At 34.7% G+C, this 28,000-nt stretch overlaps 3 protein-coding genes across 5 annotated transcripts in view; 1 reads left to right on the forward strand and 2 right to left on the reverse strand.

Annotated features, from left to right (window-relative positions):
- The window catches only part of LOC105287738 (glycogen synthase kinase-3 beta), a 30,268-nt gene extending 20,307 nt beyond the window's left edge, over positions 1-9,961 (reverse strand). The window contains exon 1 of one of the 2 annotated variants that reach the window (XM_020034345.2): positions 7,884-9,961. In XM_020034345.2, coding sequence (XP_019889904.1) covers positions 7,884-7,968 — 85 coding nt within the window. In that variant the 5' untranslated portion in view covers positions 7,969-9,961. The remainder of the gene's footprint in view (positions 1-7,883) is intronic. The other variant, XM_011353474.3, reaches the window with a different exon arrangement.
- Positions 9,962-10,732: 771 nt separating this feature from the next.
- LOC105287736 (intraflagellar transport protein 80 homolog) lies at positions 10,733-18,432 on the forward strand. 2 transcript variants are annotated; one of them, XM_026969447.1, is made up of 16 exons: positions 10,733-10,987; positions 11,331-11,509; positions 12,126-12,236; positions 12,316-12,494; positions 12,558-12,647; positions 12,838-12,978; positions 13,156-13,280; positions 13,524-13,772; positions 13,959-14,122; positions 14,276-14,473; positions 14,962-15,284; positions 15,509-15,631; positions 15,975-16,114; positions 16,179-16,312; positions 16,744-16,798; positions 17,949-18,432. In XM_026969447.1, exons 1-15 carry the CDS (start codon positions 10,893-10,895, stop codon positions 16,764-16,766), a joined length of 2,274 nt encoding a protein of 757 aa, XP_026825248.1. In that variant the 5' UTR covers positions 10,733-10,892; the 3' UTR covers positions 16,767-16,798; positions 17,949-18,432. The 2 variants fall into 2 exon arrangements, with proteins under 2 accessions (XP_026825248.1, XP_026825249.1); XM_026969448.1 differs by lacking the exons at positions 16,744-16,798; positions 17,949-18,432 and adding an exon at positions 16,383-16,429.
- Positions 16,819-28,000, reverse strand: LOC105287737 (SPARC-related modular calcium-binding protein 2). Its single transcript, XM_011353471.2, has 9 exons — positions 27,373-28,000; positions 25,409-25,568; positions 23,734-24,108; positions 22,987-23,211; positions 21,190-21,270; positions 20,836-21,069; positions 18,502-18,674; positions 17,592-17,757; positions 16,819-17,491 (listed from the first exon to the last, which is right to left on the reverse strand). Exons 1-9 carry the CDS (start codon positions 27,457-27,459, stop codon positions 17,406-17,408), a joined length of 1,587 nt encoding a protein of 528 aa, XP_011351773.1. The 5' UTR covers positions 27,460-28,000; the 3' UTR covers positions 16,819-17,405.

The raw sequence follows: 28,000 nt of genomic DNA on the forward strand, positions 1-28,000 counted from the left end.
CGAGCACTTGTTCGGGAAATTAACCGAAGACAAGCGAGATCATCTCGCAGAAATTTGTGATATTTTTACTGGCACTACCTCCATTTCCATTTCCACGAAGTCAATAATTAGCAACGGCCAAAACATTAATTTCCGTGTATTTGTGTGTTCACAATAAAGTGGAAAATTTCATTGTGTTAGAAGGATGGAAAACCGGTTGGCTACAGATATAATATTCAACTTGTAATGATCGAACAAAATCCAATCATTCAAAGCTCTTTTATATTCAAAAGATGCAAACAGAAAGAATAATATTCATGGAAGGAATATCGTTAATTTGTAGTAATAAATACTGTCAATTTGGGAGGAAAAGCAATTAAACACTTCGTAATATCTCATCAAATCATAAAATCTCGACTATATCTCGACAAATTGAATTTTTATGTTTTATTAAGTTTCAGCCTCTTTGCATAATTGACTAACTCAATCGACATCAACGATGTAAATGCAATTTGCGCCAATAAATGCATAAAACTGCAACATGAAGCACACTCGAGTTATATAGATTCCAATTCGGACAAATCCAAGGAGTTTAACTTCTCTAATTTTTGAATTTGACAAATCTCTTAAATTTCCGCTCTTCTATTTGTAGCGAATGTAACTTGGCAGAGAAGCTACTAGCCAGACGTCATAGTTGCGAAAATTATTAGCTCTTATTGAATGAACGACGTCAGGTGTAACGTCACAAAGCAAGCTCTTTAGTGCCAATAATTCCGGCTTGTCGTCGTCACCACGAAGGCGGTTCGTTTTTTTCGGAGAAGCATAACAAGTGTCACACTCACGCGAAAATCCCGCAAAAGCGAATAACAAAAATGTGCGAGTCTTCGCGGGAAATATTATCCACCGACACGCAAATAGTATCACTTCTCGGGCAAGAAGTTGCTTCTGCAGCAGAGCTGAATTCGCACAGTAATTTCTACCTGAAGATATTATATTACTTACATAGACATTATATTTGAAAATAAATGAACTGATGTTTCAAATGCAAAATACATTCTTTCCTTCTTTTTATTTAAAAGAAAAAAAATACAAAAAGTATTCTGAAGTATTTGAAACGTCAACTATATCGCAGCTTGTATCGTTCATGATATATTCAAATTGAAGTGTTTAATTATGCGAAAGCAGTATTAGCAAAATACAGTATTACAAATACTGAGAACATAGCGTTGTATAACTGTATTAATAACTATAATTCTCACATAAAATATAAATCTGAAATTCTTCAAAAATTTCTTCAAACAAAAGCACCGAATTAATTTGCATACTTATTTTTCAACGTGATGATAAAGTAACAAGTTTGTAGCGCCATCTATGAAAAAGACGAGCATTTAATAACACATGTAACATTACTCGACAATGGGACTTACAGACCTCAAGCAATGTTACTACTGAAGATGTAAATGTGGAAACTATATTTTATCTTAATAGTAAGTTTCATTATTTAAACGTCTACTGCTTTATTTTATCAATATTGCGACATGTAATATATATTCTTGAGTAACAAATTCAAACACTATTTAAAAATAATCTTTTTCATGGAAATAAATAGTAGAATTTTAATAAATTAAGAATACAAGAGATAACTTATTTTTTTCCTCTTTCTAAGATTATCTACATTATGTTATCTTTTTATGATCTCGTCCGATTGATCTGTTTTATTATCACAGCGATTCGGTTGATAACACAGCATGATGTGCAAGGATGGCGCCACATGATTCGCGCACGTGACATCGCTACCAAATTCAATATCATATGCTTTTACTTCTCAATTGCTTGATATGTAGCATAATATATTGAGCTGTAACAAAACTTTGCAGCGTTGTTAAATTGTTTTTGCTTTTAAATTTTTGAAAAACTAAAAAGTTTTAGAAGGATGGAATCGTGTAGCTACCGCAAAGGTGGTAAGTGATAATGGAACAAAACAGCGCATATGTGGCTGAATAAATGCAATATTCATAGACATATATAATGTATTGCTTGTAATTTCACTAAAACGAACGCTTTTGTTACACAACTCGATACATAACAATCAACTTCACAGTAATGTTATTTTTTTCTATAAATCGATTTTACTCAAAGCACAATATTATAAAATGCGCAATCAATCTCTTATCTCTTGTGCTACATATTGTGTAAATTTCATTCCAATAGTATATCAAATACATTGAGCTAATTTTTTTGAATAAGGTATTCGCTGGAAAAGTGATACGTTAAAGAAGAAGGACGAAAGACCGATATAAAATTTTTTATGAAAACGTTCTTCAAGATAATGCCGAGAGAGGATCATGAAAATACGGAAAAATATTTATCAAGAATAAAAGTAACGATACTGCAAGCTCTTTGTTTCAAGTGATAAACATATGATAAACATAAATACATATACTACTCGGGTCGCAGAAGCTTATCTTCAATAGTATCTTGATTGAAAAGCTGTATGCTTACTTCGCAGAAATGATTTAGCTGCATAGATCATCTGATGAGATTGCTTTTTCATTAAAGAAATTTATTGTTTTTTTTTTACTTAATACAATAAATTATTGCAATTTTCTTTTTCTCCCTTTTCAAACCTTAAACTTCGTACAGAAGAAACTGGACAAAAAAGTATTAAATTCATCACACACGTATGCAATATGCAAACGAAAAAAAGTTGTAAAGCTGTCGCCAATATTGATAGCCAATTCCCAATAATCGATTGTCTGAACACCCACGGATATGTCTATGACTTTTCCGCGAGCAGAGGAACTTTAAAAATACATGTTAGCAGACGTAAGTTTGTAAGGCGTTGTAACAAAGCTATTTTTAAATAGGAATGCTCAAAGTTAAAATATTTACAACCACGCCGTCGTTAGAAAGTGAAGATTGTTATTGTAAAAAGTAAAGAGTAGGATGTGTTGTGTGTCATGTGTGTTTGCCCGTTGCCTGTTGTCTCGTTGAAACAACAGCGAAATTGTTTCAATATTTTCATATTTTCTCAATGCTCACTTTTCGTTTTGTTACATATTTTACATGGCATTTATTCTTAATTTTATATCTCTTCAAATGATTTATATGAAATCTAAACAAGATTTAGATTTGGCTTCCAAGTTGGAGCTGCGTTTCTCATTTTCGTTTCGACGTTTCGTAAATATTTCTAATTTAAAAAATTTCATCAATTTCAATCTAAAAGCTTAATTGTATACAATTATTTCCTTTATGTTATCCAGTACATAAAAAAATGCAATTTGTAGCTATTATTTACAGCTCCCAAGGGAATCATTTATATTAGTTTACATTTAGATAAGATTATAGATAAGATTGATATAATCAATACTTTGCATAATATAATTTGTGTATCCGCTATTGATCGGATCTATTAGGAGCTGCATCGGTGCAGTTGTTACCGAGACATAATAATTTAAAGTATCCTTAACTCGTGGATTCGCAAAAGTATACATCAACTATCACTTCATTTGATGCAAGGCATGATGTGATGCCTTATGATAATAATAATAATAAGTATTTTAAGTACAATAATTGCTCGCTTCTTTTTAAATATTTAAACATTTATTAATTCAATGTTTCAATTTAAATAGAAAATGTGTTTAGTAAAATTAATCCTTTTTTTATGTGATGTACCTTGGAATTCCTTTCCGAAACTTTGCATAGCAATAATAAATAGCGTTATGTTAGGAATTGGGGATTTTGTTTTAGCATTGTTGCTAGCAGTAAATCTCGGAATCAGGAGCGCTCGTGGGGAAAATCGATTATAGCCGCAAAGGTTAAGAGAAATCGGATGCATGTATAAAATACGATCGCTTTTAGACCAACGCCCGCTGCGGGATGAGTTTAATTCGTGTCAGAATAGCCCACCACTGCGAAGATAATCGATCCTCTGTGCAATCGAAGAGGTCGTCTCCGCGCTCCGCCTGGTAACGGTATCGATATGCAATTTCACTTAATTGACTATCAATCGCGATTATTTATAAATTGGATCAAACTCATTTTATTTAGTTATCGAAAGAAATCGCAAGCATGTGCAATTTTATTTTTCAACCATCGTTCGCTTTTGTCGCGTATTCATAAAATTGCTCTGTAATACAATTGTAATGTAATAAAATTGTTCTGTAATCAAATTCTTCCGCTATAGATAGATAATAATAAAGCAAATTCAAGCAAAATTTTAGGTCAAACGGGAGATTGTCGTTGATAGAGAGAAATTCGATTTTTGCATAAATTTTGATTGTCAGCTTTTCTATTATATTAACATTACTAAAAAAGGGAAAACCAAACATTCGAAAGAAGATGTAAAATCACCAATTCGCATTAATTTGCAAGTTTATTCTTTTAAAACAGATTGTTCAATTTTTTATTCCTAAACAAAAAAATTTAATAAGTAAATTTTGACTTAAAAAATACGAAATTCGAATAACAAATTCGAATAATGATTAAATTATATTAAAATAAAAATCGCGCCACGTTTAATAGGTTACAGAAATTTACGCGTCACTTCCATCGAGAAGTTTAATATCGTACAAGCACATTGACCTAGATCCTTCGGACATGTGAATCGGTAACGTGATCGACTCTCTTTATTCTCTTCAGCCTCTTTAGTGCATAACAGAGCTCGGATCTTCCTAAAGATTGATGAAGTGTTCATTCAGTTAATCAATAAAAAATAATAAAAATAAGAAAAAATAAAAAAATATAGTAAAAACATATATATTACTTCCCTTCCTACATATATATTACTTCCCTTCCATTAATAGCAGTCTTTCATTTCTGTAGTTTAATTTTTTAATGCATTTTTTGACTATTCATGTTTTCTAAATGAAGCAGTCTAATATGTTTTTGAATAATATATTAATACTTGAAAACAGATTGTTTTCTGATGATGAATAGTAAAGATTCATTTCATCAATGACAGTAGATTAATTAAAAGATAATCAATAAAAAATCATAAAGAATAGTTAAACGAATTTCTGATAACTATTGAAAGAAAGCTGCCTAAACCTGATATAGATCTTTTAAAGAGATAAAAAATATATTTATTTTATAAAACGTTAATGATGCATATTATCTGAATTAATACAAACGTCATTTATTTAATTAATTAATATACATGAACATTTAAATAAAAAGATATAATCTACACGCTTCTAAATACATAATGCGTACACAAAATGAATATATATACAAAAAAAAGAAAAGAAATATCTAATTTAAATCATAAAGAAAGTTTTGTGTAATTTAACATTTTACATTTCTACACATTTACCATATTTTATAACTTATAATGAGAAAGTCAATTTTAGGAGTAATTTCTCATAATTTAATTTTTTTGCGTCTTTTATTTTAAATAAAAGTTGAAATCTAAAAGAAACACTAAATAATGTCAAGATTGGTGTGATTTCTCTCATCACCATCATCATTAATATTAATGTTGCTCTAAACTAAACTGTATACTATTAAAGTACACATCATACTATCGGATCATATTCTTAATCGTACCGGAAGGTTACAGACGTGCGCATGTCGGCACGCGCCAAAGATAGCGGCACGATTGCATTACCTGCATCACTATTTTTGACAGGGACATATGTTTCCGTCGTTTATAACACGGAAGACAACTATCACGTTAACGTTAATCAATCTAAATTAACATTATCATTATAAAAATCTAACATTTTCGCGGAACAACGTCACGGACGTTGTCAAAAAATTGTCACTTCATTTTTGCCACAGTCCGTCTCGAATGGATCGATTGTTAATGTCGAGGAGTTGATTAATGTCTAATGTATTTTTACCAGATGCAATATAATAAATCAAGAGAATTGAGTACAAATCATTCATATGGCCAAACTAAGTCTGTGAATCGCATTATTATTTATGTCTATTATTGAAAAATTATGCAAACATTATGTAAATTTAGTGGTAATGTTTCATCCCGCAAACTGCAGATCAACATATGCGGATTACTTGACGAGATTTACTCTGTGCTGTTACATAAATCGTCCTTCTAGTGAGTATAAAAATGTACTAAAAAGAAATATTTATTAAACGCTAGAAACGTTCTGTCGTGTTCTAGATTATTAACAATATTTAAATAACTAACCAAGATTTGCTTCCTCATTTATGAAATCTTTTAGTTCTACGTTCTGTACATTGCGACATGTCTCAGTTTTATTAATAAATATTACGTACTTAAAATTATATATTATAAATTCAATATATTCATAAATTTTTTATATTCTTAAAAAGAAATTTATACGTCACAAATATTTATAAATAATTTTTAAATTCATAAATAATTTTATAATACCTTGCACACGTTATGTAATCTCCGATATACATAATATAAATAATGTTTCTATTCCCTAAAATTTATTACTTGTTAATCTTGAATTAGCACACACTTTCTTGGAAAATATTTATAATAACGACTGACAATTTTTCAAGATTTGAAACATATTTTTGAATGAATTAATTTTATTAAGTGTTAATACGCATTGCAGTTTTTGCATCACGCCTTCTTATCATATATTGCATATTGCATATAGTGGAGTAAACCAATATGCAGTGGCGCGTACGTAAATCAAATGCTAGCCAAAAATGTAATGTATATATAATCAGATTTCACGCATATGTATAGCGTCGTCATGGTCATTGTTATGTATATGTAATTGTTTTTAATGTGCCACTAATATAATGGATCCTTCGAAGCAGCGCGTTTTAAACGAAATAATCCAGTTTCTAAAAAACTTATTCCACAACAGAACTTGTTTTCGCATGTCGCGCTTTTAGCTTTCTCTCTGCTCATAAGCGTAAATCGTTTATTGTAACATTTATTATGCGAAACCACCGAATCCATATTAATCATCAAAAAATTTTTAATAGGTTAATAAAGAATTAATTATATTGTTAGTGTAACAATGAACTGTGTTAATTAGCAATGAAGTATCACAAGCATTCAATTATCACGCTTTTAAAACGCTACTAATATAGCGCGTTCTTTTGAAGTTTAAAATACACGTAATAGCACGTGTTGCACAGTGCAACAGTTAAGTCTTTTTTAATAGACTTCTTTGAGTTTTGCACTTTTACGTTACCTTTTGCCACTTGACCCTACTAGAAGCAAGATTCGGGAAAAGATTCATGATTGCAAACGTCGGGAAGCACGATCAGCAATTTGGCCTGCATAAAATCGGTCCTAATCGCGACGCAGTCACAGCATTTTTCATCGAGATGTTAGAAATGATTCAACGCCAATGATCAATTATGGGGGTCGCCCGTAAGAACTACAAAACTAATTATCTGTTATTCTTTCTTCCTTTCTACCTCGATCCATCGCTCCCTCTTGCCGAGACTCGGAAACTAGCACGCAGACGCGAGGCTCCGTATCCGACGGATGGACCGTGAGCGAGATACAAAGTGAGAGAGTACGCGGAAGAGCGAGAAAGCACGAGCGAGCGAGCGAGCGAGAGATGCTGTTCATTTCAGCAGCGTTTTCCCATATTTGAACTTTCTTCACGTTTCCTTTCACATCCTACACTTCCTCACATTTTTTCCAACTGAGAACAGAATCCGTAAGGGTGATCGTTTTAGAAGCAGAAAGGTGGAAAAGTAGAGTACAGGATTAATCTAGACAGCTCCGACAGTCCTTTTCGTCACATCACGTTAAACTTTCCGCACCGGAAGTGGGATACAAGTGTACGCAGGAACTCCGTCGAGATCGGAATTGGGAGAAGAGCGAAAAGAATGCGAGTGGAATAAACAGATGTTATATCGGGAGGCATGCAGACAGAAGGCAGAGGGAGAAAGAGAGACGGAGAGGTTATGGCAGACGTGTATGAGGTTATGGTACTTACTGCTGATCTTCATGCCGCCCAGGGGTGGGTTCGCGGGCGGTTTATTGCCCTCGGCGAAGGAGGTGGTCCTCGGTCGTCCGCTCATCCTGAAGCTGTCTCGACCGCCTCCACCTCCGCTCCTCCACACGAGAAGGGCTGCGTCTCCGCCGCCTTTCCTCTGCGCCTCCTCTTGTGACCGCTTAGGTTAGGTCGATCGGTACTTCTGGCAATTCTTTCTCCTTCTCCGCCTCCGCCCGAAGATAACCCCGGTATTCGTCGACGTCGTTTTCGCCGTCAACACCACCTCGCACATCAATGACAGGCGCACACGCAATTATCACATCGCACGCGAACGCGCGCTCGCGCGCGCGCACTTCCTCTTTCACTCTTTCCGCTTCTTCTTCTCTCTCTATCTCTCTCCCCCCCGCTCACTTTCTTCCTCACCGTTCTTCTTTGCGCGTTCCCTATTCCGCGTTACGCCACGACGCTCGTACGACCGACGGACAGAAGGGGGAGGAGGAGGAGCGCGGAAAGCGGAAGTGGCGAGAGATCGCGAGGAGGGAGCACCGTAGACGAGGACGACACCACTCTTTTCACGACTGATTTTCTCCTCTTCCACGCGAAAGCGTGTGTAGCGACACCAAAACGGACGCGACAAGATCGCGACCCGCGGCCCTCCGCAACCCGTCCGTTCGTTCCGCGAACTGCACGTTCCCCGTCGGGCGGGGAGGAAACCCGCAGTCACCGTGATCGCGTACGCGACACCACCCTTTCTCTCCTTGACACGTGCACTCCCGACGATGACGATCTACCTTTTTGCTCGTGCTGTCACAGCGGTGCGATAATGGCAGCGGCAACCGCGGCGAGCAGCTCCGAAACGCGGTTCCACCGACCAATGAGCGGCGGCGGGGCAGAGGCGCCGCTGCGGAGCACTACCTAGCGAACGGCGAGGGATTTGTCGTTCGTCGGTAACGACGGCCGACGTTTTCGGAACGGCTCGTACGCGAAGGAGAACCCGCTCCTCGCGGTTCAGGTTTCTCCGTAGTTGTCGGCCGCTGACGTATCGCGTACAGCGGCGCGCCACTGCGCGCGGGTCCCTCGCGGCCCGACGACGCGCGCGCGGCGTGGATTTTTCAGTTCCACGGCCAACGTCGCGTTGCGGCTCTCCCCGTCCCTCCTCGTTCCGTCTTCGTTCCTTTCCCGTTCCTGCGAACGTCCTTCCTTTCTCTTTCTCTCTCTCTCTCGCTCGCCCGCGCCACCTCACTCCGCTACGTCTCACTCAGTTTCTTCTCTTTTTTTTTTCTCTCTCTCTCGCTCGCTCTCTACCTCACTACCTTTCTCTGTCTTTTTCACAATGGAGGCCCGTCACTCTTTTGGCTCTACTCCGATTCTCGGACTACTTCTCGTCACTGATGTTTGACGGACTTTCGCGCTGCCGCCGCTGCTGCATCTCGCTGCGATGTCAGTCGGCGAGTGAAATTATGCAGCGAGAGGAGCTGTCGCGGCTACCGCGCTCTTCTCTCTCCCCCGAACGGGAAATCGTCGTTACTGTCGCTGTCGCCACCGTTCCCGTCGTCGTCGCCGTCGTTGCGTTCAACACCCGTGTTCAATCGGCATTGTCTATCTTTCTCTCTCGCTCGCTCGCTCTCTCTTTCTCTCTCGCTTGGTCTCGGGCAGCGATAGACCGACGCAAAGCAGATCTCGCAGCAGCGCTTCGGTATATTGACACGGCAATGCGACCGACGCGACGGTGTGGACGTGAGAAAAGGGGCGTACGGTCGCGATTTACGCGGCGGCGATGATACTGCACGATCAACCCGGCAATCAGCGACGACTTCTCAGCTTCGTCGTCGTCGAACAGCAGCACGGTAACACCACACCGTCCATTGGATTTTTCGATGTCTCCTCCTCAGACATTGACCCGTTCGGGCGAGATCGGCCAAGTCGAGTGCCAGCGGACATTGCCGAACGTGACGTCAGTGACACCTCGCCCTGCCCCTTGCCGAGGATGCGCTCCGCCGCATACGTGCAGCGCGGCAATCGCGGCAGCTAACGCCATCTGGTGCCCGTCATGTTGATTCGACTCGTCATTTTTGAACTTTGCATCATAATACCTCCACTTTAGATATAAAACAAAAATAAGAACACTGTAAAATAAAACTGATATCAATTAATTTGATCCAGTTATTACTGAGAACGGAACTCATAATTCCTTCTTATATTAGATATGCAAATTAATTCGGTGCTTTTTTAAGAAATTGAGGCTTTACTTTTTCAAGAGGAAATTCAACTATCCGATAGATAGGGAAAATGATGACGGATAATTTGAAGATTGACATGTTTATTATTTTTTTCGAAATAAAGACTCAATTTCTTCAAAAATGCATCGAATTAATTTGCGCGCCTAATATTAGGGCGACATTTATTCTTGTTGCGATGTTTCCGATTGGCTAACGTAGATACTCGCAAGGTAAAACTCTTTTTAAAAACATTGTTTGAAAAACTTCGAGATAGCTTTCGAGAAAGAGTCCACAAATAAATTATCTTTTGTAACTAACATTTTCAATGCAACTACTGCTAGGAATATTGATTATTCCAAGCGATCGCGCATCGAATGTGTCCCGTTTACTCCAATTATGATCGGACGCCACCAATCACAGCACTCATTGCTCTAGGAATCTTTTACTTCACCAAAGCACCGGGTGCTATGATTGGTGGTGTTTGTTTTTCATTTGAAGTATTTTTCATTACATGCGATGTCGTATCACGTTACTAGGAAACCAAGATTCCTATTGGCTGTCGGATATCAGACGCGGACAATAAAGGTAATATGAATCCTTCATAATAGAATTATAACATTTTTCGTTACCATGGTTACCGTAGGGATAAAACGTAAACAAATTGAAGTGCACAACATAAATTGAATTTCTGTCAAACCAACGTCACTTTGGAAAAGAAGAAACTTTATCTGTTATTAATAATATTTGCTTTTACGTATTCTCACAGTGTCTATTATAGCAGTTGTTTCAAATGAAATTCAAAATATCCGTACAAAATATTAGTGGACACAAACGTTGTGTCACTTGCGTAGCATGGAGTTCGACAGATGAAATTTTTTCATGTGGGTGAGTAAACAACAACCTCTGTTCTGTGAGAATTATATTGTACTTTATACTACGATTGCAAAAATATTTTCTAAAGAAAGAAAAATCATTTTTTCCCTTTTTCTTATTAATTTCGTATGAATTATCAATTTTTAATATAATAATGTAGTATTTATATATTATTATATATTTATTTTTATTATTACTCATGATTTTTATAAAAAGATTATTATTATCTTATTATAAAATTAATTAGACTATTCTTTTAACATAATAATAATTCTCTGTTTTAAAACCTTTTATTAATTGTTTTTTATGAATAGAAAAAGTCAAATTAATAAATATAAAATATTTTATGTTTTAGGGAAGACCATTTATTAATATGCTGGAATTTAGAAGGTGGTACTGCACACCCCACTGTTGTAACAGAATTTCCAAATGATTTTTACCCTACTGATATGCAATGGCATCCATATTTTAATAACAATGTTCCCATTGTTAAGGGATCGTCTTTTGATATATTGTTGATCACTACCACAGATGGTAAGTTAATTAAAATAATTTTATAAAATTATTTTAATTAATTGTCATTTGCTCTGCCAAGAAGTTGACCGGAAAGTTCGTGCCGATATTTTTAGCAAACTTCGAACGCAAAACTTTGCGTATTAATTCTTAACTTTTTTAGCGATTTGCAAATTAGAGTGCATCTCACGCGCCGAGGCGCGTTCTGTAGGCGGAGCGTTCCAGGCACGGCAGCGACGTGTTAGAAAATATTAGAAAAGAATACCAGCGACGCGTTATCCTTCCCCCTTATCGCGTATTTATGCGTGTTGCAATGAGATATGATTGCTGCCTTACCTAGAGCGCTCCGCCTACTGCCTCGGTGCGCGAGACGCGTTCTAATTTTCCAATCAATTAATAAGTCTTTTATTATTACGATAAAATTAGGAGATCTCACTCTCAGCAGCTCTCTTTTACTTCGAGCTCTGAACATAACAATAAATTTTACCCAAAAACAAAAATATGAGTTTACGTTGTGAGAGTTGATTGCATGAAAAATCTGTTTCTTTTTTTTAATTTGTTAAAAGTCAGTGAGGAAACTTTTTTAATGTAGCACTCTATTTTTCAAAATAATATTTTTATAATGTTTAATTTCTAGGAAAGTATCATTTGGTTAAACGAAATGGTCGCATCGACAAAACAATTTCTGCTCATGAAGGCGCAACAACACTGGGAAAATGGAGTTATGATGGTTCTGCGTTATTAACAGGTACTTTTAAGAATGGCAAGAAATTTGTTTCAAGTAAAATTTTCAAATTCTGTTTTTAATAATATGATCTGGATTGTAGCTGGTCAGGATGGACTAGTTAAGATCTGGTCCCGTAGTGGTATGCTTCGGTCTACAATAATAAAAGCGAATCTTGCTATACTAACAGCGAACTGGAGTCCGGACTCATCCAGTATACTGTACTCTCAAGGTGCAAATTTGATTCTTCAGTCGCTCAATTCCAACTCCAAACCATATAAGGTAAAACATCTTGATTAATTAAAAAATAATAATATGTTGATAATTAATATTATTATTTTTCAGTGGCATGCACATGACGGTTTAATCCTTGTCACGTGTTGGAGTCGAAAGAATGGACACATAATTTCGGGTGGAGAAGATTGTAGGTATAAGGTACGTAAATCAATAAAAATATTGTAGAAATGAGAATAATATATTTGATAAGGAATTATAATGTGTAATTTTTATGAATTTAAAACTAATAAAGCTGATTTATTTACTAATTTATTTATTATTTACTAATTTATTTACAGTCTGTATTATAAAATGTACTACAGAAAGATTACGGTATCTGTTTATACAGGTATGGGATGCTAACGGTTCTCATTTATATAGTAGCAACATTGAAGATCATCCTGTGACGGCAATCAGCTGGTGTCATACTTCCGAAAATTATTTCGCGGTCGGATCGTTTAATACTATCAAATTATGTGATAAAAATGGAGTAAGTGCAGAGTAACTTCTGAAATAACTTTGAATCTTAAATAAACTCAAATAAATAATTTGTAATATTCAGTAAAATTCTGTTCTGTCTTATTAATCTGTAAATTTAAATTTTATTTCTAAATGAATAGCGTTATATCGAGATATTATAACGCAACAATATATCGTTATATTTCAGTGGTCGCATTCTATGGAAAAGGTGAATACTGGAAGCATTTACAACATAGCTTGGTCCAGCGATAGTACGCAAGTAGCTATGGCATGCAGCAATGGAAAACTTTTGATGGGACACATTATAGATAGGTAAGTATATTTATTGTCGAGTTTCTATTGTTAATAGCTTCCAAACTCTTTCTCGATTTTCCATTTTCACCGCATGGGTATTTTATTTGTTACAATAAAAACTTTGTGTTGTGCGGCATAAAGCTTTCATAATTCCTTCATTGTTAAATAACGCGGTCGTTGACGTGCTCAGAGCGCTCCGCGTATTGCCGCGACGCAAAATATATATAATAATAATATTTTATAAATTTTATATTTACACAGGAGATTAGAATGGGATAATTATGAAGCAACATTGATAAAAAGAAAAGTGATTGAAATTAAAGAAATTGGTAACGACGTACACGAAGTTCTCGAGATTTCTGATCGTGTAGTGCATCTCGAGTTCGGCTTCGGTCATTTGGTTGTTATCACACCCTTGCAGTGCCATGTATATTCCGTTACAAATTGGAATACACCGGTGATATTTAATTTGAAAGGAAATACCATCTCTGCTATACTTCTTGCGGAGAAGTAAGTTAGTAAAAATGCTGTTTTCGAAGAAATTGAATCTTTATTTACAAAAAAATAATAAACATTTGTATCTCCGAAATATTCGATATATTATTTCTGAGGAATATTTAATTTTCTTAGAGCAGACACACATGCGCGCGCACGAATATAGTTGGACTTGTAATTGTATAAGTATATTGTTTCCAGGCATTTCCTAATTGTAGAATGGAATGTTGTATCGTTGTACAGTTATCAAGGCCGTTTATTGGGTACTCCCAAGTGGAAGAGACACACCCAAGAGCCACTTTATACTCCTTGTGTATCATTGTGTACGGACACTTTGGTCATAAGGGATCAAAGTAACGAAAAATGTAAGACGAATGAACATAATTAATAAATATAAATAATTATAAATAATAGATAATAATAATAAAAATATATGTAATAATTTTTCATGTATAAACAACATAGAAAATAAGTAGTTCGACAGTTATCGATATTCTTAAATCCTTATTCTTTTCCAGTGCTCCATATTTTGGATTTACCTAGCAACAAACCGATAGTGGAAAGTCAATCGTATTCGCACTTGTACAATGTGACACAACTGGCGTTAAATTATATCGGCAATGCAAACGATCGCCAGTTGGCGTTAGTTGACATCAATAAAGATTTATTTTTGGTAGCGTTAAGAACTACAGGTTTTGGGAGAATTTGCAAAATAGGTATGCAAAATACTAAAATTCCGGCTTCCGTGAAAGCCGTGTCCCGAAGTTTCATGAACATTTCAGTCTACTTCATCGAGCAGAGAACTTAATACAAAGTTGCTTCTCGATAGGTATCACTATATATAGGTAAATTTTGGTCGCTTATTGGCCAGTTAAAATTTAATCGGCTAACCAAATTTACCCCTCATCCCCTTCTGCCTCACTAAGCGGTCAGGTTCTGTCTAACAGTGGACTAAACCATACTAAAATGGTTGCGAAACGTCGGAATCGAAATGACAAAAAACGCGGCTGCAAAAGCTCAAAAGCCAAAACACTAACAGTATTTATTAACAGCGAAAATGCCTCAAATTTTTGAGGTCATTTCGCGTAATTTCGCATAGCGAAATGTTAATATACAGAAATATGATTATTAAATATGTTGTAATTAAATTTATCTATGAGATTATTAATTTTTCTGTTTTGAGTTTGAGATTCTTATGTTGCAGCTGCAATGGCGCAAAATATTGCATGGGCGACTGATGCAAACGTTTTAGCCGCAATGCTAGATGCAACTCTGTCAGTATGGCTATGCCCTAATTGTGTCCATTATAATGATCGCAAAATAATACGCCGAACACGAATTGACAAGGAAAACAGTGAATTTGGAAAACAGCCTAGTATTGTAAGCGTTCGCAACGGCATGGTCGTAATAAGACGCGGAGATGGTGCTACGGTGGCTTCCTATTTCTACAATCTGTTCACGAGTTTGTATGAACACGTATCGAATAAAAGATTGAAAGAGGCGCTGTTTCTTTGTCGTATAGCTCAGGTAATCAACGATACGCAATCAAAATTCTCTTATATCTATATGATAATGTAAATATAATTATTATTTTAATTTAAATATAATTAATTATTAATAATGTTTTGTTAACAAAACGCGCGATACAGTCTACCTAATAAAAGCGTAATTAATAGTGCATCACAACTATTTATTACAATAATATACACTATACAGAATGTTACTTAATTGTTATTTTACATTGTTGCCAGAACGAGATATTGTGGACTTGCATGGCTATTATGGCAACCGGTAATAAAGAATTACACGCTGCAGAAGAAGCTTATGCAGCTATAGGTAGATATGATAAAGTAGACTATATCAAATATATCAAGGTAAATATAAAATTATAGTTTATCTCTTATATTACACACACATGCGCGCGTGCGCGTTCACTACAAGGTGCGAGTAATTGTAGCTTAGAGATACGTTAGCGGTTAAAACACGAATACTGTATTTATCGTAATCTTCGCGAAATGAGAATAATCGCGCATAGTGAATTACCGGTATTTGAGCGGTAACAAATTGTTCTTAGACAAGTTTAATTAAAAAACCAGATCAATTAACACAATCACAATTTAATGATCATTTATGTGTTTGTATGAGTAAATTAAAAAACTTACCTGTTAAATTGATTAAGATAAGTTTTTTAAATAATTGAACTGATAAAATTTGCAGAGTTTACATACCGCTGCTGAGAAACATGCAAAAGTGGCATTACTCGCAGGTGATTTGTTGACAGCGGAAGGTATACTATTACAGAACAGCTTGGTTGACGAAGCTGTGCGCACCAATATCGAGACCTATAATTGGAACAGGTATGTGAAAGTTCATGCATTATGCAGCTGAAGTATTCATTTTTTTTATTTTTTATTCTAATAGGGCTTTGGAGTTAGCGATTAAACACAAAAATCAGCTTGAAAAGGTTTTAAAAGCAAGAGCGAAGTATTTACAGATCATTGATAAAAGCGAAACGAACCCAGGTTTTCTTACACTCACAGCATCAACTTCATCAGGTAAATAAGTAAAAAAAATTATAGAGTATATCAGAAAACGTTTTGTTATTAAAAAACATCTTCATTTTAGGAAAATAACAATAAGAAATGTTACATTAAAGATGATATTAAAAAAACTTATATCAAGGAAATACACACACACACACACACACACACACACACACACACACACACACATTATCTAAAAATATGCTTTTATAATAATTATAATATTAATTTAATGCTAAAAAGCATGAAAATGAGTATTTTAAAATTTATTGTAAATATATATATATATATATATACTATAGAATTAATTATTCAACTAATAAATTTAAGCGTATTTTGGAATTAGTCCTACGTACGAATAGTCATTATAATTGTATTATAATTGTGTTAAACAATTCTTGTTATATGTTAATTATAATTATAAAATAATATTTGATCTGGAGTTGAGACTAAAGGATCTACTTAGAGACCAGTCGGATACCCTTCGAATTCTTCTAAGTAAGTCACCAGTTCTCTCCTTTTCTTTCGTTTTTCCTCCGTGGCTCATCCCGTTGAAATATACGGTTGAGGCCATCCCCTTATTCGACGGCAGCAACATTCCGCTAAGTCATATGCACGCACGCACGCACAAATAAAATAAAATAGCGCGATTGCGTTAGGCATTTCTCGACATGAAATACGAACAGCGCGATTGCGCCGCACTTGGCACTTTTCGACTACCTTTACTACAATTACTCGTGGCACTCATGCGGTTAAGTAAGAACTAATACTATACATCAATCGGTTACCCATGAGAAAATGATCTCAACTTTAGTTAGTGAGTCAATTGTTGCCAATATATTTATATTAATGCAAATAAATTTATTGAATTAAAAGAATAATTATGTTGCAATTTAATAATCAATTTTTCTATCTTGCATCTTATTAGATATATAAACCGAAGTCATTTTTTCATGGGACGGGGAGAGCATATTTATTATTAGTTACAAGATACAAATTAAGGTTTTTAAAAATAGTAACTAGTCTAAAGTTTAAACAGATTTTAAAAACGGCGAGTTCCTTTTTATAAAATGATAATTACAATTTATTATCGTATATTATATTACTAGTCATCATCGTTGAGAAATTGATCTAATGGATTTGGACCCATTCTCTTCGGTTTACTCGTCGACATTTTTTCTGGATCGTCAGCTGAAACGTTCGATGTTGACAATTGTTAAAATATTTATTATTAAACGTTTATAAAACATTTATAATTAATAAAAAGTTAAAAATCTGAGAAATATACTACCTGATGTTGAACGTTGAGTATTAAGACAACTGAACCATTCTGTCATACTGATCCTTCTGTCATTATTAATATCACAATATCTTGGTAACTTCTTGCCGCATCTACGAAGCTGTTCATTATTCGCTACCATTGTGCGAAAGTTTTTCCATTCCTTTCTTTCTAAAATCTGTGAAACGTAACAATAAGATGAATTTTATGCGGTAATAATGCCATATTTAATGATCATTCACAAAACTAAATTAAAATTGCAAAATAGTTTTTTATGAAACTTTACTTTCAAGATAAGTTAATTACACATGCTCGCGTGCTGTGCGTGCGCTAATGACTTCATGACGATGTTTATTATTCTTGTTCAAGGTCAGTTTAAACTGGTGGAAGAGCTGATAAAAAGGTGAAAGCTCTATAAAGTGACGATCTAAATCACAAAAGATTACGACGACTAACGACTTCTCAACAATTAAAAAGCGGCAATGTTAACACGTAATCAGGCTTAGCCGACAAATTTTTAAGCAAACAACGGAAGCAACATTAGGTGAAGAACAAATAGCCAGGAAGAAATTAGTAACGGGACTGGAACATAATAGGGGAGAAGAAGAGAAAAGAGAGACGTCTTAAACTCAACTAAATTGGACTTCCGTTTGTGGTAAATAGCGTACAGTCACATTGATAAATTGGCGAGCATGGCGATACGAAAACCGTGAAAGCGATAGCGAAAGGAGTGTTTGAGGAGAACGTGATAGAGAAGGTGGACGTATTGTAGACGAGTAAAGGCATATGAAAAAAATATATGAGTGAAATATACTAGGACAAAAGATAAAAGAATAAAATATCGGTAGTAAAATATTGGTTTTATTATTCCACGTAGATATATGATGGAAAAAGATATGTTTTACTGAATATTTTGATGTACCTTGTTTTTATTTTTATCGAGCATCACAAAATGCCATGTAGCAATTCTTTCCTCCTTAGAAACCTTCCATTTAACGGTAGTTTCATCGGAATCGTTGTTGGATGCGACCATTTCCTTTTGCATGAAGTCCATTAAATCCCGAAGGAATAGTCGTTTCTTCCATTCCGGACATCCTACCAACATAATTATTATAATTATTATAATCTCTATAATTATTATCTCTATTATAAACCTATCTAGTTATTAAATATATTGTGTAAAAAGTATGCAAGCTTGTTGTTCCAAGAAAAAAACTTTTTACAAAAGAGCTGTGATATTAGAAAATTATTTTAGCTACGAATAAGATACATGTAGTAACAAAATCGAATCTTATTTTAATATTTATGTATAAAAAAACCTTGTTCACTCAAAGAGTTAATTAGACTGATGACACTCGACAGATAGATGCAAATAATTTTTTTGCAAGCTTGTCAATATCAGAAGTAGCTCCAGAAATTTAAATTTCGGAAGCTAAATTTCATCTCTTGAACGAAATAAAAGATTCTAATTTTGAAAATCTCACTGGTTGATTATCACAAATTAATTATCTACCAATTGATATTCAGACATCATGGCTGTTTCAATTAATAAGGCAAAGAAACAGAGCTAAGGCACGATTTACTGCGTTTTCCAATGTTTTAATAAGACCTGATGTGGAAGCTGAGAAATGATTAAAATTCTACTAGAAAGGCTCGAACAATATTGAGTGAATCTGACTCGGAATCAAGAGAGCCGTTCACTCTTTCGAGGATGAACCCGATTTTAGCACCTTTAAATCATTGCACAATTCCGAGACCTCTTCAAGTTATTGTTTCTACGGCCATTATTACTCATAAGTGATTGTCACGGAACCTTACACGAATATTGTGCCCTACTGAATAGTGGATCACAAGTTTATTACCCGAAAGCTTAGTAATGAAACTGAAATGAAAAGAGAAAACTATCAATACCGCTACTGTAAGCGTAAGGAAACATTCCCATTAATGCTATTCAGCACGTGTTCGCACAATCGCGAGTGCATTTATGTAAAGCTACCAGTTTAGTTATTGACAGAATCACAAAGCAATCGCCGATGCTAAAGTTAGGTGACAAGGAATTCCACCAAAGTCGCAATTAGCAAATTCTACGTACCATACTCCTGGTAATACAGACATTTTGTTGGATGCATCTATATTTCGGAATATCTGTTTTACGTAATAAGCAAATACGACGATCACCACTATCACCAGTACTGCCGAAAACAGTGTTGGAACGGATCATTTCAGGAATTATGGAACCCCTCAACGCGAGCAACTGTAACAGCAAAACGTATTGCGGAGTTTCTACTAATACAATGATTGAGAAGCAATTGGAGAAATTTTGGTGCATAGAAAAATTAGAAGAAACTACTCTCATCGATCTCAAAGGAAGAAATTTAATGCGAAGACAATTTTGTTACTACCAATAGTAGGAACGCTGAAGGTCGATTCATCCTACAGTTGCCGCTGAAAGGTTTAGCGTTAAAAATTTAGGGAACCATATTGCTTGAAGAGATTGAAGAAGAAATTAGAAAAACAACCCGATGTAAAGCAACAATATCACGAGTTTATGCGTGAATATTTGGAACTAGGTCATATATATGACAGAAATTCAAGAAGATACATTCAGCCTTTCATATTATAATATTCTTTCTTTTTCTTCTATAAAATGCTTTCTTTTTTTTAAATATTATATAGCCATAGAGCAGCACTGATTAATGAATTTCTTGATTATTTAGTTTTATTTAAGGTTTTTCTTTCGCTCCTTTCTCGCTCTCTGCTTCTGATAGAGGGGATTGTGCTGCACATCTGTATTCCTCTGTATAAAAAGAGGGCGGAAGTAGCGCAAAGAACACCAAAAGAAGATATGGCTTCTACGCTTGCAAGTATAAGAGATTCATACGTCAAAAGAAAATATCACAACTTGTGGGCTAATTTTATCTTAACATTTTCCTTGTTCGAACTCATAAAAATACAGTATCGGATATGCAGCTCTGTTGCCATTTTCGCTAACACTTGCCAATACTTGCTTTCTTTCAGCGGGAAATCGATATTACAATACCACAAAAATAAAATATTTTAACTCTGAATTGTTTTACCGTTTTTAAAAAATTTCAGAAATTTTCTTGTACACTTAATAAAATATAATTTTTAATGTGATATTAATATTAAATAAATTATGATTAATAATCTATTTTTTTTAAATCTTATTTAACAATTCTTATATTGAAATAATATTGATTATATAATGAAAAAAATAGAATTTTGTTATAATCACCTTTCATAGGTCTGCTGGGAGTCGGAACTGGATTACAGTTTGGCGTTCCATCCTTTGAAGAAGTGCCTGGTATTGGTTTACCAGTATCTTGATGTACGCACCAACAATAACCCGAGTAACACTGTATTCGATGATATCTTCCATCGGATGTACATTGCGGAACATAAAATTTCTCGTTCGAATTTTGTTTCTGATCTTCCAGTACTGATCTTCTATCCGATAGACAATCATTCGCTATAAAGAAAATAATTATTATTCTCATTGCGAAGTAGAAAAATATGTATATTATTCTATTTTGTCCATTTTTTAGAAAAAGATTGATATGTATTAATTATAATTATAAATAAAACTTACCATCTTTCTCCTCCTTAGTATTCGGGAGATCTTCATTAAATATTGGTGGAGTATGAATTGATGCTGGACTACCTTTTAAAACTGAAAGATACAATCTCTGCAATTATTGCAGATAGCGATATCGATTTTTTTCTGAATTAAATAGCACATGGGACAAGTATTTTTATTACAAATATTCTTTTTCTATGTCGCACTTTCGAGATTTAGAAGTCATCGTTATGTTTTTCGATGAATCGATATATTTTCGTTGATGGAATATTGTAGCTAGTGTGAAGGCAAATTCAACGGTATATGACAACACGACCTTTAAATGATCGTGTACAGAAAAATCTTCATCAATTAAATTCATATCTTCTGCAATAATGACAATAGATTGATGATTGGAAGCACTTCATTTATCCTTCCCTTGTATTACCGTTTCTAGGACACCTTGTGTATATATATATATATATATATATATATTGTAAAACGTACATCATATACATGTATCTATATTTACACACTCTTTATTGTAATTACACAACTTTTACGAATGTATTTAAGAAAAAAGGGAGATTAAAAATAAAATTGTAACTTTAAAATTTTCATAAAAGTAAGTTGTTTAATTAAAAATTTTTATTCATCATTATCTTACTAACCCGATGTTCACTATCCTCGTCTCATAAGATCATAGACGATTCTTGATAATAGAAATTTAGTTCTCTTATCAGAAAAGGGACATACGAATGAATTCTTGCCACTTGAGAATAAGATCGACCACATTGGTCGTTGACCTCCCAAGTACAAGACTAATATAATAATTCGTTCTACTCATACTGTACGCGCTCAACATTTTAAGTGTGACAGAACTACTGTTGAAACCTTTCTCGTGAGTCTTTCCTTTCTCGGAGTTCCGGACGTAACAATGACATAAAAAAATTTTTTATTCTCTCAGAAATATATAAAACTAGGAAGAAAGAATATTTAAAAAAATATAACTTTTCGTGAAAAAATGAAAATATTTTATAATACATTTTATGATGTACCTAAAGTCATAAAATTTTAATTAAAAATATCTTTTCATATTTTTTAAAATTTTGATAGATTTCTACTTAGAAAAAAATTTATTTTTAAAAGAATATTTATCTCCTTAATACATACATTGTAACAGTTTAGAAAAATGCATATTTCTTATTTTGATCTAGATTCCAATATCTAAATTTAAATTATCATTTGTATAATTATAATATATAAGGAAATTTGATATCTAAAACTGATTAAAATTGGGGAATTTTTGCTATTTTTTAATGAGATTTCATAATTTGATGCTTGTTTTCTTACTTTCAATGTTTTCAATACTTTAATATTTATTTTTTTAAACTTTTATCTCATCGAAATTATATAAACAATTGCTTTGTTAAAAATTTTGCACAAAACCAGACAGTGATTTATTTGTTACTAGACATATCATAAATAGCAAACAGCTTTTGCCGTCATGATATAAACGAGAATTTAATTCGTATACGAGGTCAATTACTTCAATTCGTCAACAACAGTCGCATGCGCACGTTGTGTGGGCAATTTCCGCCAAGATTCACAAATGTTAAATGAGTCGACACAGAGAAGTACATATAGTCCTTGACATATAAGGCATTCTACTACAGCGACACTGTCGCTAATCTAAATCGCGATTTAAACACTAAAATATAACATTTCTCTTCTGGTATAATATACTTTACAGCATATTACCTGTTTTTTCTACATTACAAAAATCATTGTTTATAAAAATTGTTGGGAGAAATAAATATATAAACTTACGAGTAAAATCATTTGCGAGACAAGCACCCCATTCTTGCCTGGACAGCTTTAAATCGCGATTTAAGTCACATGTACGGGCGAATGTGCGGACACACTTCTTCGGCTTTATTGCTGTCTTTGCAAGCCTTTTGAGTTCCTTGTACTCTGCTCTATCTAAGAAGCCGTCTCCATTTTTGTCCAAGATCACAAACTTCCACGACAGCACCTGCTCGACATTTTTTTCTCCTATTAACAGATGAGTGATGCATAATTAAAATAATCCCGTAATCAGAGACTCCAAGTAGGATGTTGCATTATTTTTTCTTTATTTATTGGATAAAGTGTGAGTATTTAAATAATATTAAATTTTCGAATAATCTTTATTTATACACCATTGTAAAATGCCGTGAAATGTTTGTGTAAAATACTTTTTTTACATTTCTTACGATTTCGAGACTATTCGTTTAAAAAGAAAAAAATCAATTTTATAAAAACATATGCGTCTCTTATATTGAGCAATATTTTAATATATTTACATATCATCAAAAATAGTAAGATATTTCTCTGCATTAACTTGTAAGAAAAGAATTAAAATAAATAAATACCTAATGCGTTTTATTTATAATTGTTAAAATAGAATTAGGTACATTCTTATGTACGTAATGCAAGGGATAAACAAAATAAAAGGTAATTATTTACGATTTTTAGTTAATAATAATACGTTTGATTAATTATTTTGTTAATAAATTATTTGTTTGTTACACTTACCATCATTAGATTTGTTAACCCGCATATATTCAATGTTAAAGTTCTCGATTAGATTTCCGTTAAATTTTGATTTTTCAGTGCGATTGCAGGTATTCCGATGCCTGTTGCTGACATATTGTCTGCGTTGCTTCGTACTCGGGGAACGCCGTTTTTGACTGCTTCTAGTAGACGCAACAGATTGGGAACCGGATTTCGAACACTTCGGTTTGTCACCCCTTATCGATGTGTCAGGCAATGGTCGACCCTGCGGTGTTACACACCAACAATAGCCAGTTTCCATGTGGCATTGGATCGGTGCATATGTCCCATCAGGCCGACAAACAGGCCGTGCGCTTGGTCGGGCGGTCAGTCTTGCTGACAGGCACACTGGTGTCTCTAAATACAAGTCACACATGTTTATCATTCGTTGAGTTTTACTTTCACACAAAATAGTATTGTTGAAATAAGAATTTTATGTAAAACAGAACTCAATTAATCTGTGCAATTTCTTTTTAACACGTTACTTTGAAACGTTATTTATTAGAATATGTTAAGAGACATTTTTATTTCACACCAAATGCATGTGTGAGCGAGACAGCCTCGTATATTATTAATATATGTACATGCAGATTAGTTAGTTGATAGTGCCCTCAATTATCAGATCTCAATAATAGCTGAACAGATCAAGTTCGTAATAGGCTTAAAAAAAATAATTATATTATAATTTACTTTTCTTATTGAATAAATATCCGAGTTAAGTTTGAGTTAAGAATAAAACATTATGTATAGTTTGTATTACTGAATTGTATTACTGTATGTTTAATGCATATGTTTTAATGTATTTCAAGAGAAAAAATGTGAGAGAGAGATAGAGTGATAGTGTTTACATTGCTATTTCAAGTAACATTTTATTACAAGGTAATAATCTAGCCAACGCTCGTATAAATGGATTAAGTTCAACTAAAAGTTTTACGATTTTGTTTTGCGATCTTTGCAATAATAAAAGTTATTAATTGATTAAGATTAAAAAATTTGAGTGCATCTTGTGTGCCGAGGCAGTGATAGACTTATGCTTCAGGCAGTATAATCTATCATCTATTCACTATTGGAAAACATTTGAAAAGGACACCAGGGATATGTTATCCTTCCCCTTGTCACATGTTTGCGCGCGTTGCAACGAGATATGGATGTTGTCTTGCCTAGAACACTCCGCCTACTGCCTCAATACTTTTATTTGCCAATTCTATTTATTTAACGTCTCAAAATTTTATGTAATCGTATGAAAAATGGCAGAGGATTTTTTCGCTCAACTCTATCTGCCCCATCGCTTCACGAGCGTTGGTATTTTGATTATCGGATACTCTACATATATACATTTTTGTAGTACATATGTAGTATTTATATATGTAGGCGGAAAAACGTTCTTAATAATAATAATTACTACTAATAAGAACAATAAGTAAAATTAAAATTAATGTTTATATTTTAATTTCTAAAAAGAAATCGATTTTATTTCCGATAGAAATTGTTTGGAAACGTTCAGTTGTAACGTTAAAACTATTTTTACGAAATTTTGTAAAAATCAGTAGTCGAGCTTTTCCATAACTCTATCTTAGTAAATCATGTAATAATTATGAAGTTTGTAAATCATCAGTGTTTGAATTATCCTTACTTGTTAGGTAGTAAAAACACAAACCTGGGCAAGGTCCAGTATGTTTTATAAGAATGGACATGCCATGACACTGCTTAGAAATGACTTGACACTGCGAGGAGTATGTGATTCCGTCACTTCCGCATACTGGTGTGCTTCCACCACCATTCATCATGCATTCAGCTATTCTTTTTCTGCATTCCTCCTGTAATAATAAAAAAAATAAAATACATTAAATTACATTTGATCATAAACTTGAACTTTCCTTTAATTAACACGAAAATAAATGAAAAGGCAAATCAAACAATTTATTTACTATCAATCTTGGCTTTCGGGTTCGAGCTGCGTCATTTTATCATTTTTGTCATTTTGCTTTCGACATTTCGTTAACGTTTCAGTTCGCTTCATCGGGGAAAGGAGAAATCTGACACATGAATTGCTTCTCGGTAGGTGTTTCTGTACAGGGTGAAGTAGAACAACAGCAAGATTTTCAGAAATGCCTGAGGAAACCTACGCGAGTATTTTAAGACAGGGAATATGCGTCCGCTGAGACGTCCGGTTGTTAAAAGACTGTTAAAAGTTACCTAAACTTTATGTCGTAGTAAAGTTATTTAATAGCCGCCGCCAAGTTCGACAACTACCTGGGGAATCGGCAAACAAATCTACGCGAATGCCGCGCGCGATATTTATGCCGCTTCTTCATTCGAGAAGACATTCGCCTCGTCACAGTACCATTACCGCGTGAGTCGGGAACTTTTCGAAAAAAGTGCGCATCGTTCATTCTGATGCTGCATCGGGACGGCATACATTCGCGATGATCCCAGCGGGATTTCAACTATACAATATGCCTGCGCGTAAAACCCAGACGTCAGCGGACGTCTCCATCCCAAAATACCCCTATTGGTCAGTTGGATTCCTGAATATTGTCCAGGTCATTAAGAGGAAAGTGAGGAGACCTTTCAGAAAACTTTCTTCAGGTCAGAAGAAAACTTTTCAGGTCATTCTGAAGAGGAATACCAGCTTGTTCGTGTTGCAACTTTTCGTGTTGGTTCGTTTTATCCCCTACCAACTTCTGTTCTTTCTCTTTTTCTCTCTAACGCCCTGATCCATATCCATTTCATTTCAAGTATGAAAAGTTTGAGTGCAGTTGCAAAGAACGGATTTCTTATTGAAAGCTCAAGCTTTCAATAACTCAAACTCGATTCAAATTCGATTCTCAGCAACTCGTGGCGGTTGTGACCGCTAATGAAGGCAAGGGTAGTTTTTACAAACTTTTCAAATTATCGCAACAATTTAAGGGAAATTAGCTCAGGAAAATATAAACTAGATCCCGAGTCGTCTAATAACGCTACGCAAATCTTTGACTTGGAACTTGAGCAGTAAATAAGGGCAATCGAGAGCTACGATCGCCAAATGCCAAATAAATGAAAATGAAATCAATTTCGTAAATAAATATGAAAGAAACTTTAAAGTTCTTTATTTCTTTCTTTGTTTTTTTGTATTTGTATATTTTAAATTGCTATCGCAAGAATACTCTCCACTCTCTTTATTTCTTTCTCATCACATAAACTTGAAATTTATGTCATCAATATTTTATTCTAAGAAATTAAAGTTTTAATTATAAAAATCGAAAAATTTAATAGTGTATAATAATAATTCAAAGGGGTAATCAACATCAGTAATCAACTTAATTAAACTATTAATTAAACTATATTAATTTAAAAAGTATATTAACTTTAATTATCTAAACTTACAATCTCTCCAAGAAAAATCATTAAATTAAACCATTAAAAGATCTATTAATTTAAAAAGCGACACATCTCTACTCTAAAAACACGACGCGATGTAACGCGTGAAATGTGATTAACTCTACGCCTGTTTACTACACGCACGAACGCTGCATTTTGAATACGTACGTATGCAACAAGTGGGAAATTTTTCTAGTCACAAATCGAGATCTTTTCACACAACTTAAGGAAGGAGTGTTAAGCTAAATACGGATTTTGTACCTTGGCTGATGTCACTGTGTTAGTCGCTGCATGGAGATCAACAATAAGCGACAGGAACACAGCAACGCGCATCATCGAGAACATCATCGCGTTCTCGGGAGTCCTTTCGATGCGTTTTCGAGGAATGATGAAAGACCGAGAGAACTTGTCCGAAAAACACGCCTACACGCGACACTGTTCATATATACGTGCACTCCACTACATTTCCACGTTCCCAGCGGCACGGCATGTATTAATTTATTTTTTTTTTCTTTTTTACTCCGGCAACGTATTCCCGCTGGCCGCGAGACTGCTCGGCCTCCTAGGACGAACGGTCTCCCGAATTTCGTACGGATATATACTGGACGATCGCCGATAGAAAAATGACCGGGAAAGTACTTTCCGGCAGTAGAGGCCAGAACCAAACGTACCGTGACTAACCGTAGCGAGCGCTGCGGAGCAACTGGCACTTGCCATTTGCTTGACCGTCAGGGCAACCACTACGGTCTGATATTCGCAGCACTTCGACACTGCTGCATGCCTCTTTCAACGATGCGGGGCACAGATTCCTGTCGAGAGTAGGGATGCTGTACAACACTCCAGCATCGAAGTGTGTGTGTGCGCTTCTCTTTTTCTCTCTCTCTCTCTT

The sequence above is a fragment of the Ooceraea biroi genome, chromosome 5 (genome assembly GCF_003672135.1).
Source record: "Ooceraea biroi isolate clonal line C1 chromosome 5, Obir_v5.4, whole genome shotgun sequence".
In the NCBI taxonomy this organism is placed as follows: domain Eukaryota; kingdom Metazoa; phylum Arthropoda; class Insecta; order Hymenoptera; family Formicidae; genus Ooceraea; species Ooceraea biroi.

What these genes read in the sequence shown, in the direction of transcription:
- LOC105287737 (XM_011353471.2), bottom strand. Translation starts at nt 27,459, where the DNA reads ATGATGTTCTCGATGATGCGCGTTGCTGTGTTCCTGTCGCTTATTGTT. An exon ending in ACACAGTGACATCAGCCAAG is followed by an intron (nt 25,569 to 27,372) that starts GTACAAAATCCG and finishes TTATTATTACAG; the next exon opens with GAGGAATGCAGAAAAAGAAT. An exon ending in TCTCGCAAATGATTTTACTC is followed by an intron (nt 21,271 to 22,986) that starts GTAAGTTTATAT and finishes TGTATCTTTCAG; the next exon opens with TTTTAAAAGGTAGTCCAGCA.
- LOC105287736 (XM_026969447.1), top strand. Translation starts at nt 10,893, where the DNA reads ATGAAATTCAAAATATCCGTACAAAATATTAGTGGACACAAACGTTGT. An exon ending in AATTATGTGATAAAAATGGA is followed by an intron (nt 12,979 to 13,155) that starts GTAAGTGCAGAG and finishes GTTATATTTCAG; the next exon opens with TGGTCGCATTCTATGGAAAA. An exon ending in GGATCAAAGTAACGAAAAAT is followed by an intron (nt 14,123 to 14,275) that starts GTAAGACGAATG and finishes ATTCTTTTCCAG; the next exon opens with TGCTCCATATTTTGGATTTA.